At 39.5% G+C, this 12,354-nt stretch overlaps 1 protein-coding gene across 5 annotated transcripts in view; it reads left to right on the forward strand.

The window, feature by feature from the left end:
• The first annotated feature begins 4,909 nt into the window (after nucleotides 1–4,909).
• Nucleotides 4,910–12,354, forward strand: part of LOC127376798 (low-density lipoprotein receptor-related protein 1) — an 85,557-nt gene continuing 78,112 nt past the window's right edge. For 3 of the 5 annotated variants that reach the window (XM_051424067.1, XM_051424072.1, XM_051424068.1), the window contains exon 1: nucleotides 4,911–5,535. In XM_051424067.1, the coding sequence (XP_051280027.1) occupies nucleotides 5,463–5,535 (73 nt within the window). In that variant the 5' untranslated portion in view covers nucleotides 4,911–5,462. Of the gene's footprint in view, nucleotides 5,536–12,354 lie in introns of all 5 variants that reach the window. The other 2 variants (XM_051424069.1, XM_051424071.1) reach the window with 1 other exon arrangement.

Below are 12,354 nucleotides of genomic sequence, written 5' to 3' on the forward strand. Positions count from 1 at the left end.
AATAGCTTTAAATATTTACAAACAGGTTTTTGAAAAAGAATGACTTTTTGTCCTGATGTGGCATATTTTAACTGAATCAGTAGATAGCTAGAATATATGGGAAATTATGTTGATATTAAATTGAACAGAACCATAGATGCCGAGGGTAAGGTACTGATAATTTCTCCAGTGTAAAAGGTAAAATATCCTAATAAAGTCTAAATAAACAATTTTCCTGGTATCTAGCGGTGCAGTTGCAGATTGCAACTCATAAGCTTCACCCTCCCTTTTCAAGCTCAGGCTGGAAACTATGGTGGCTGTGAAACGTGCAAAAAAAAGTACAGCCCTATCTAGAGTCAGTGTTTGTGTGTCTGTAGCATCTGTAGATAAAAACGTCTCATTCTAGGATAACCAAAACACAACAGTTCTTACTTTCAGGTGATTACACAGATGAAAACATACCTATGAATATATTATATTTCATTTCTGCCAATAAATGTTATAAACTGAATCATTAAGTTTAAGTTAACCTTGTTGTAGCCAACACTGGCACTCAATTTTGAACATTTTGTCAAACAAAGCAAATGTGTCTCCTGAATGTATCTTTGAACAAGTGCACTAAACAAATCACATGTATTCTTAGTCAGAAGCTCTTTTTGGCTGGCTGACTATTATTTACTGAGTAACAGGCAACATCTATGAGTTACTGCCTTTGGACAAAGAATAACTTAAAGAAAACAGGGGAAAATTAAAAACATGCTCAAAACAGGCAAAGAGTGTTACATTCTCTACATGTACTCACAGAGGAATCTCTCAGCATATATTTTGTCTCTGCTGGGCTTCCATCTAATAAAATGAAAAACAAAAGTGAAATCAAATGTATGAAGTTTGTTACATTACGCTACTTTTTAAGTAAACTAATCGTATACATCAGACATATTTGTTATCGAAGTGATGTAAGGAAAGTGTGTTGTCAGTGAAAATGTGAAAGTAATGCTTTCCTCCAAGTATACCTCTTATTTGTTATGGTATTTTATTTCGCAGTGATACTGGAGCTTATAGTGCATCCACTTTTTAACTGACTTCTTAATTTCTTATATAATGCTCATGTTAGCACTGGAAGGTATGACTACAGCTGTACTATGTTTTTATGTTCATGGATCTGACTCGAATTTACAATTAACCCTTGATAAATAACTATCTAAGTCACTTCATCTTGCATCCTTCTGTCTTTGCATAAATTGTCATGCTTTTAGATGCTCTCATCATACGAATGAAAAAAGTGTTTGTATCAACAGAAGTTGCTTGGCAACTAAATCCCCTGACCCTTTTTCTTTATCTTGCATACCCTGACTGATTAGCTGTATAACGTATATGCAATTGTTCACTCAGCCATACAGTGTGTTTTTATGGCTGTGGCATTTCCATAATACAACTACAGCTGCAAAAATTCTGCTGCACAGAAAGACAGAGGAACGGCCTATATACTTAATGTTGATCTAGATGCACTTGGGATTTCATCCTGATTTCATCATGATGGTCTAGTCAGGCAGACGGGGAGAGGCTCAGCTGAATTCATAATCTCTATCTCTCTGTCTCCCACACACATGCATTCATACAATGTCAAAACTTGACGCATTGGTTTCATTTGCGTAAAAAAAACTGTGTTGCCATCATTCTCTCCAGCCAGATATTGACGCTTTGTCGACTGGACCATTTTCAGACCGCAATTAGGTCACCCAGAGTGTTTCCCTCCCCCTGTTTCAATCTATGCAATGTTTTGATATGTGTGTGCAAGTGTTCAGCCAGATGGGCTGTGAGTTCCACAGAGCTCAAGGACAGTTTTGGGAGTGACTCAGTCAGCAGAGTGCCCGAGCCAGCCAACACACACTGTGAATTCACCAGTAACGGGAACTTGGGGCCTGTTGGGAGCTGCGGGTTTCGGATAGGGTTTCCTTCACTAACAGATACACAAAAAAAATAGATTTGATTGTAACTGTACACTGCAATACTACATATTATGTTGCTTAAGCAGTTTAATCTAGAAGAATCTAGAGTTGAAGTATGTTTCCTGGTAGAACAACCAAAATATTCCATAAAATAACACCTGCATTATCTGCAAATCTAATACTCCTGTGAAAATGTCATGCTGAACTTTGTGTTGGACTGGGGCTCCTGCTAGTGGGTTGTATGGGGGGAGGGAGGCAGATGGGGGAGAAGGGAGTTGGGGTGAGTGATTGGGGTGGAGGGCGGGGGGTGTTAGGAGAACACAGGCTGCTGCTGCATGCTCCACATTCCTCAGGTGTTGTCAGCATAGCTTGCTCAGTAATTACCTCTCTGTGAAAACATGCACAAAGCCACACTTTACTAGGAAACTGGAAAGCAGAAACCAAGAGTGGGTTGGGGGGCGATGTGAGAGACAAATGGGAGTATATTGATATTTACATTTAGGCATAATATGAGCTGGAATGGTTATTTTTCAGAAGAATGAAAGAATTACAAGCATGGTTTACATCATGCTTGCAGTGCAGCTGCAGATGCAGAGTGTGGCTGTGTGTGAGTCTGGAGCTTGATTTATGCAGCAATCCATCTTCTCAAGGATATGGGCAGGTTGGGTAATGATTGTAGCCAAGCAGACCTTGGCACGTGAGTCTAGATACAGATGTACCTTTGCAAATATGGCGGTCAGCCTTTACACATATTTTACTTTTTATTACCTTTGCATACAGGGAGTGGACTCTTGTGATCCTCCCTCTGCATGCTGCTTTTCATAGACACCACTGTCACAGAAGAAGCAGGTTCTCTCCGTCTGGGAACTCTCTCTCCCCCCCCCTCCTTTGCCCTGCTCTGTCTCCTTGGCTGGCTTGCTAAAAGCTGAGGGATTGTGTGCAGATGTGCCTGGAGAGAGGCCAGCCCCTCTGCCCTGGGAGAACATGTGGTCTGAGAGTGTTTACGCTGGCACTCTTTCAAGTTGTCTCCCACGCAGCATTCTGGCGTCTGTCTCTCCTGGATGACAATGCTCAACCCTCCTCCCACAAAGGGGGCATTCTTAGGTTGAGGCGACACCAACTATCATGCTGATTTACTATGTTGACAAACACAAGAGATGGCAATGTAAATGAAAAGTAAACACATTTGCTAACATAAAAAATGTGTGTTTTCCAGTGAACTTGAATAGGAGCATTGATAGTTAACACATTGCTATACTATTTCCCCCTGAACTTACTTTTTGTTTATATTCTGTTTTGATACTCTGAGTGAACATATGCTTGGATTCAACAGATATCTAGACACTTCAGGCATGTTTTGCACAGATTCTCCACATACTTCACATTCTCCCCTGTGATTCGGGCTCTGGGTAAACATCTGTTAGCTGAAAAGCCCTGAAAAAAGCATGCTTATTGTTAACACCAGTGGCAGCGAGGTGACTGTCAGTTTGTATAGTTTGTGAAACACACCGGTTGTTTTTAGTATCCATGATTAAGTGCCACTGGGAAAAGGAGACACACACTGTAGAAAGAGTAATTTATGAGCATTTCAGTTACGAAACGGCTGCAGTAGAGGCAAAGATCCTCTCGTGTTCTTTTTTCAACCAAACGACCCTTTGATCAAACCTTCCTTGGAGAATGTGACATGTAAATGTACCAATTATTGCATTACATTATTGGACTCTTTTTGTCCTGTTAGTGAAGTGAGTTACAGTCAGCTTGTCTTTCTGTAATGTAAGTATTCAGTGCCCCCTGCAGGCGTAGATGGTTTATGAGACTACCCAACCATATATTCACATCTCTAAAGAATAATTTCACAAAGATTACACACTGTTAGTTCAAAGCTATAAACAATTACAGCATGTTTGAGCCTGCTTTGTGGAAGATATTTTTATAAGGTAACAAGGTGACAAATCTTTGATTTTGATTGACTAAATCTGTTGTTTTCATTCTCAAAATAGTGCATAACACCTGGATAAAGTGAACCCTTATAACCCTTAAAAATCTCTCTAGATTACTGGATATATATTTGGCCTCCCTGCTGACTAAAATTAGGTCATTTGTTTGATAGACTTTGGGATATACTGAAGATAGGGTGTTTATCTGAACTCAAGATTGAGTTGTGTATTTTCTTTTTGTCCTCAGCTTTGGCAACCAAGCAATTACAAGTGATATAATACAATCACATATTCGTTTTGTGGATATTAACCTTTACTTGAAGCTGGGAAGACTATTGTTGTTGCTCATCTGAAGACGTGCAGGCAATCATACCCATTTCTCATTTCCATGTACCACTAGGGGGCATGATTTAGTGAAGTAAGCAATCCACAATGTAGGCCACAGACACCTCTCATTGAACTGTCTCACTTCGTGCTTTTCTATTCGGATTTGTGGAACTATGTGCCACTCTGAATGTGTGAGAAAAGTCAATGAGATTACAATGAGATGACACCATGTAAGGTTAAAGTAATGTGTTTAAGGCCTCTGTTTAGAAAATTCAAAATAGGAATTTCTATCCGAATATCGCAATTTGAAGAAGATACATTGGATTCCTCAACAATATTCACTGTAAAAACAGTCTCACTAAAGTTTGAAAATAACTTGATGGTAGCAAAAACTCTCAAATCAGCCATTATGTTTAAAAACTCTGTAAGCTGCCTGTCGGTCCTTCAGTTTAAGTTTTAATTTGCCGTTTGCAATACCATCACTACTCTTCATCATTTAATTCCTCCAACGAGAAAAACAAAAAAGTCAGAATTCAGTAGAAATATTGAGCCAACATGGCTGATCCCAGGGCGCCAGTTGCAGGCCGCGCCGCCTCTCTCTCCCACCTCCACGGATGATGAAAAAGCGCATGAAATAGGAGAAAAGGAGGTGTGCTAGAGCATGCGCAAACGCCGCTCGCCGCCGAGTTATCCCATTTTGGAGGAGTCGAGCTTACGTCACGGGCTCGTCCACAGTGCTGGAGCTTGAGATCCACCATCCACTCATGCAACCACAAGCACACAGAGGCATTGGCGCTCCGAGGGACAAAAACGCGTTTTACTTTTTAATTTTTTCTTTTTTAGTTTGGCACGGAATGAGCTGAACGGAGCCGGCGGGCTTGCAAGCGCTTCTGGACGTGTGGACGATCCCGGTGGCATGGTGGTGTGGTGAAAAAGAGAGACCCCAGCAAGCACAGAGAGACAGAGGTTACACTGTGCATCATGTTTGAATGCCGATAATCAATTAGAAATATACATGACTGTGCTGCTGCATTGCCTATAGCCTTCGCCGGGCAGGAGCAAAATCTCCTCTTTTTTTTTTTTTTTGTGCAAAAGCCCGATCCGAAGCGGCCACCGTGCGGGGCTGAGGGTGCAACTGAACGGACAATCGCACCCGGACCATTGAAGGGGTTCGGATGAGGTGGTTGATCGGGTTGTTAGGTTTTAGAAATCCAGCCAACTTTTCCTTTATTCCTTTCTAACAACAGTGCCATCGAGCATTGCTCAGGAGATGGCGATGAGGTTGCTCTACTTGGGATTTATACTCTGCTTGGAGATCACATCTCCTAACGGTGCAACCGTAGGTAAGAAGCCTGTTGTCTTATCTTGCATTGTGATACTCGAGAAAGCATGACCACTTTTTTTTCTTCTTTTTTTTCTCCTCCTCTTCTGCAAAGCATCTGTGCACAGGCCTGTGTTCACCAGAGTTGGAGCCAACACCGCAAATAGGTTGTCTTCATAATAACACGGTGTGCCACAGCAGCCAGTCTCCTCAGAGGAAGAGGATCGATAATTAGAAAAGCCTTTAATCAGAGAAAGTAGCGCACAAATAAGCAGCCAGGCTACATTTTTATTTTTTTTAAAACGTAAAATCTGTCTGCGTTGTTTAGCAGTGCTCCTGTCTGAGCAGACAGAATGGGCCTGCCTGCCTGCGAGGATGGCAGACAGTGAGGTTATTCACTGTTGGTATATTCAGCAGGTAGAAGGCAACACTTGCATGAAAGACCCATTTCAACAAAACAGCAATCATCCCTGACTGAGTGCAAAAAAAAGAGATCCCTTCTCCATTTCCCAAGAAAAGATACAATTCCTTAGATAATCTGGCTACAGCTGATAGCTACCATTCAGATTATATATATTTTTTTAAAAAACAACAAAAAAAAAACAAACAAAAAAACAACGAAGCAGCACGCTTGAGTTTCATATCAAACCTGTGGGAGTCATCGGTCAGATCAGTTTTCATGTTTGTTTTCAGCTACTTGGCGCATATGAAAACACGAGTTGTGTCTGCTAGTAAAGGTATAATCTTAATGGCGCAGCTTGTCCCGACGTGTAGCGTCAGTAGCTGCCCGGGAATCACAGTTTATTAGTGACAGCAAGGTACTGTCTGTCTGATAGTGAAATGAATAGTCGTTGCAGTTATCCTCTTACGTCCCGGGAGCTCCTTTTTAATACTCGCGAATCCCTGATAGTAATAATGAGATATTAAATGCACCATTGCTCTTGTGACAGTGCATCGCAGACCTGTTGAGCTAACAGCTTGCCTTTTCATTCTTGAGCACATGAAGGTACAAAATAGCACTAATGTGTTTCATCTTGTACAGATCTATCTTGCCACATTTAATTAACTTACAGAAATAGTATTATAAACTATGTTTGCCCAGAGAGCATAATGCTACATTCAGAATGATAGCCTTTGTATTGTCATATTCTTGAGTCTGTTGTAAGTCGTCCGTAATATTTTGTGGATGTAAAACAGTGGAAAAAGTCATCCACTAGTAGTGATGTTCCAGCTCAGACTAGACAAGCCTCCTGTATAGATACATATGTGTAATATCAATCTGACAGTTCATTTCTATCTTTTATTCCATGTCTACTTTGATGCCAGAAGGAAAAGTAACACAATAAAACCCTAATTTTGCCACTGAAGCCAGCTACTACTTTTAATGGCTTTTACAAAAATAGATTCTGTCCTTCTCTGTGTTGGGAGATCTTATATAAGTTTCATTAGATTTTGATGGAGGCTGTTCTGAGTGAAAGCCATAGCTGAGGTTACAGGAGTGGGCAAGCTCCTCCCTCCTCCTCCATCAGTATGTAACATCTGGACACAGGGAGACCATTAATCCAACTTAGATGTGACTGCAAATGGGGGGGTAGGGACCAGCTGAAGAGCTGGGGGTGAGGGCGGGTGAAGCGAAATAAACTTCCAAGACTCAAGTCTTGGATACTCTCTGAACCTGACATGTAGTTACATCACAGGCAGTCAGGGATGGAAATGATATATGTGTGTTATGTCATTAGTAGCAGCCTCCCAGTGGAGCAGTGTTGGTCCAGAAGGGCTGAAATGGTCAAGTGAGTGGATACAAACCCTAAGGCCTGCCACTTGGACTGGATTTGTCTGGATCACCACTGGGCCACAGCATGAATTTACGAATGAGACAGGATTAGTGAGAGGAAGGTCAGAAGGCCATAGCCAACAGTTAAACATTGGACAGACCCCTTTGTTTGTGTTGATTAGGGTTTATTATTGTGTCTTTTAGGTGTCATCCTTTAGTCTGACAAAATCCAGTCCACTGCTGCGCAACACTTGGAGCCGAATAGTTCTAGTGAATCTATGATTATATGAGGGAATGTGAAGAAACGTGAACACAGTTTTAATCGATGCTTGCCCTTAATGTATGATTGTCTACATTTCGGAAGCAGCTAACAATTATTTTTATGGTTGATCAATTTGTAGATCATTTTAAATGGTAAATGGATTAATTGGTTGCCATTTTGCTTGAAAAACAATGAATTGATTATACAGCTGATAAGATTGGTACGTTAATTCATTAGTTGATCCTCAGAAAATGAATATCAAAAGAACATATTTTGATTAATTATGTGAACAAAAACATCCCAAAGTTCCAGATTTTTAATTATGAGGATTTGCATGTGATCTTAGTAAACAGAATATCTTAGATTTCTGGACTGTTGGTCGGACAAATGTAAATTGAAGACGACACTCTGGGATCTATGAAATTGTGATGGGTAATTCCTCACTATTTTCTGACATATTAAAGTCCAGTAATTGATAAAGAAAATAATTCTTTAGTTGCAACCCCAATCTAAATCAAACCTCTATCAAAATAGTTGCTGATGTATTTTCTGACTATCGACCAAACAATTAAAGGTGAGGTAAGTGATTCGAGGTAATGCAATTCTAATCCGATACACTGAAATCCAGCGAACATCTCCTCATGGTCCGCTATCTTACTGCTCTGTGTCTGTGGTGGTTGTACACAGCCCTCGCTCTGTAAATGGGGAAACAAACAAAATGGAATGGACCGAGCCACACAACACTAACTTGTTATTCTAGCCATTCCAGTCAGGATTTGTATGTTAGGTAACAAATGACTTGCCATCGGACATTCAGCTTACTTTCTAGTTTGTCAAGATGTGCTGTTGTTTAGATGTTGTATCACTGTCTGTAGCTGGTGAGCTGGCTCTGGGAAACTCCCTCGTCCTGTCTGCATGTTAGCTGCACGGCAGCAACATAAGTGACAATTTGCAAACCCACAACATAGCTAACGTTAGTTGCATTACCTGCTGTGTCATCGTTCGCACTATATCATGGTATTTGTCGTGGTATTGGATTTCTCCAGAACTGCTTACCCCACATTTGATCAACTTATCAGCTTTAATTCACATTACAGTAAATACAATCCCATATTATTTCAGCTATGTCAATTTAAGAGTGCTTAGAAAATAGTTGTTCACTATTGATTTATTTATAGTTTTGAATGACATTGCTGTCTGCTATGTTGAATGAAATCCTTAATATTTACTTACTGTTTGGAGTTATGCCATCTAGACATCCATGTTGGGTAACGTTATGACCACTGAGCTTACGTATAAGATCGCAATAACCTTTAGAGACAGAGGTCCCCCGATGGTGAAAAGTGTAAATCTGGGTCAGAGGCTAAAGAGGTTGAATTCCTGAGGAGCCTACACTCTGTTTGCCTGACCTTTTTAATGGGACCTGGCTTACCTTTTCCTTAGAACTGTCACTGGAAACATCTGCTGGAAAAATTCAGCATCCCTCATACAAATTCAACAGGTAATAGAACTTGGATTGCTCTCTTCAGCTCTTCCAAGTGGAGGTCACTGGGGAGCAGTTATTGTAACTCTGTACACCTGAGGCTGCCTGTTGATGCACTCTTATCAGGTAACACAGATAATCCCCAAAATGATTGCCATTCACAGTCTTCTCACAAAGAAACATAGGTTTAAAAATAAATAAAAAAATAAAATATTTGGAGTGAAATGTATGCAGTCTTTATACATTCTTCAGCTGCTGAGTGAAATTTAATGTAAAGCTTATGTGCAGGTGTTTTGCATTTTGGTCTTGACTTGGTGAAAATATTTGTGAAATGATAATAGCAGATGGTGGGATTCTTGACCGTAGCTGCAAAAAAGATCCCCTTTTATTCCTCTACTTCCTGCACTGCATTGCAATCAACTGTGACTAGAGGGTAAAACCAGATTAACATAAATGTCTTCAGTGTTGTTCCCCACATATTGAAGGCGTGAGACCGCAGATGAAAGAGTGTTTGTTGATTGTGAATAGCAGGGGTGTACTGTAATTGGTGTTTTCTGCTAGCAACATCACTGTTTACCCTGTTTAGCTCCTAAGACACCCCCCCCCCCAAAAAAAGGAACGGATAGGCTTTTTTAACAGAATCAGGAGTGTGGGTGTGTGTTAATGCAGCTCTGTTAGATTCATTGCGTTTTTTTTTTTCACATAATATGCATTACTGCATTCCTTTCTTCTCATTAATATGATTATGTCTCTTAGAAATTAGTTTAACATGACACACATAACACATCTTTAGATAAAGACATGGGGAAATGCATATGTTTTTCCTCGCACTTCATAAAGAGAGTACACAGAGTTGTTCAAACATTGCAAAGGGTTGCAACGTTTGCCTGACACATGGCACAGCTGTGAGAATACTGGCTTTGTGACTCCTGTTTTATTTCGACATCATTAATGGTGAACTTCTAACCTGATGCCTCAACTGTGACTGTGAGTCGTTTTTTTGGTGACTTTCAGCTGCTGCTTTCTGTGTGTTTGTCCTGTTGACTTTACCGGGTCATGCTAAAGTAGATGTTGCTGGTTTTGCGCTTGACTGGAGAATCGATTCAATCGCGGGGGACCCATGGTTGCCTTCACACCTGGTCAGAGGCGAGGATCTGATGTATGGAGATAAGATTCCAATTTCATGGGCTGCTGCAAAGAGTCAAAGCTGTTTACTTTCATCAGAGTCGCAGCCGTGGCTCTCAGTTGTGGTTGTACATGAAACAAACATTTAGGCTATCTTTGTTGTGGCAAATGTATAGACACAATTTAAATGTATATTGTTGTAGTACTTCTGTGTAAAGGACCATGTAAATGTTTCCGTTTGATGGATCAGAATGATTTTTCAGAATTACAGTACAGTAGCTTTCAGTCTCTCAGCAGATCACAAATAAAAATAAAATAGATAGTTTGGGGACTTATATTACAAATTTAGTATAAACATTGAGATCCTGGACATTGCGAAATAAAAAACAATTATTATTATTATTATTATTATATAACATTTTTACTTAAAAATAAAAGTATTGAATTAGAAAATCATCAACCTTTTTTCAGCTATATCAAAACACACCCTAGGCAGATTTCTCTGGATGGATCAGACCATTGTGGACTTCTTTGTGGCAACATTGGGTTTCTATATTATGTTTGCATCAATATGATGAAGTATTTTAATTTCTAATGTCTGTTTTTTGCATTAGCCAACCACAGACAGATCTGTTTTTGTTTTTTTATCCATCAACAATTTCTCAATTGATTTTCCAGAAGATGGGTTATATCGCAATCTGTACAGTATTGATTAATAATTATATAAAATCAAATGTCCTGTGTTATAGGATACTTCTAATGGTGTAAACACCTCACCAATTGTATCTACCTTGCTGCTACTTCAATACATGTAATCTGATCATTTGCAACCTCATGATCATGTAGTCTATCAATTACTTAATGTCATCTGTCTATGCAGTGTACTATATGTACTACCATGTCCTTTAATACTTAAAAACGTTAAACTAGTCTACACAATATTACCAGGTTACAACACGCACTGAAAATACAACCCTGTGAATGAATACTTGAAACCTACAACAACTCTTAAATCCACAAGGACCTGTGTGTACGATGCAGTATCATCTAGCATTGACGTTGTAGACTGTAAACATGTGAATACTTTTAACCTTCCTAGCATTTAGGAGGTAAGAAAATGTGAAAGGCCCTATCTATAGCCAGTGTTCGGTTTGTCTGTTCTGGGCTACTGTAGAAACATGGGGGTTCCCACTGTAAATTGAAATGGCTCATCCTAATATAACGAAAATACATTCCATTCCTGCCAATAGATCTTCCTAAATGTTACACACTGGACCTTTTTAAATGTATATTAAATAAAAAAGAATAGATTACATGTTTATCCTTGTTCCTTAAATCACAATTAACAAAAGCTCCCAGTAAAGCACTGAAAAGATTTTAAGAAGACCTGAAGTATTGCAATAAAATAGCATTTATGTCATGCTATCAAAATAAAACTTTTCATACATGTACATACTTGTTATAATATATATTATCTACAATACATTTACTCTGCCACATCTGACCTGGAACCATGTTGGATGTACTCTGTGGTTCTCAACAATACTATTAAGATTGAAGGGTGTGTGTAGTCTTTGACTTTAGAGCTTCCACAGCTTTTAAAAGTTAACCACTGAAAGTTTCCAGTCCATTGTAATATTCTGTTGTTTGTAGGACAATTATACTTTATGTTCATCAGTAAGAGTTAAATCACTCAGGCTGGCATTATAGTTGTTGCGTGCTGCATTTTGTGACCCTTTTATGTACCACACAGTCAAGTTTTAGGATCTCACTGCTGAACAAAGAAGTCATCTGTTAAGATGTGAAGTGGATGACAACTCATTTGCACATTGTTTATGAGTCATTCCTAGCAATTATTGAGCCAGTAATGTTCCTCCCTACTGCCTCTTTTAGAGTGAATCTAATGAGGGATTCATAGAGATCAACTTGCATTAAATCACAGAAACATTTCATCCTTCATCTGAAGTAAATCCTCTTGTTTAGTGATATACTGTATTCATACCTTATTTCTGTGGCCTTGGATGTTGTTTCCTGGTAGCTTTAGTGACAGAGGCAAGGCAGGATTTACAGTCATCTCAGTTGCAGTGAATGCCTCAATTTATGTGGTCCAGTCTTCATTTTGTGGCTCACATATTCCGTTTTCATAACAGCTGAATCTGGTTGGACTTTTCCCTTTATGGGTGCACAGAGCTGTGCT

The sequence above is a fragment of the Dicentrarchus labrax genome, unplaced genomic scaffold, assembly GCF_905237075.1.
Source record: "Dicentrarchus labrax unplaced genomic scaffold, dlabrax2021, whole genome shotgun sequence".
In the NCBI taxonomy this organism is placed as follows: Eukaryota; Metazoa; Chordata; class Actinopteri; family Moronidae; genus Dicentrarchus; species Dicentrarchus labrax.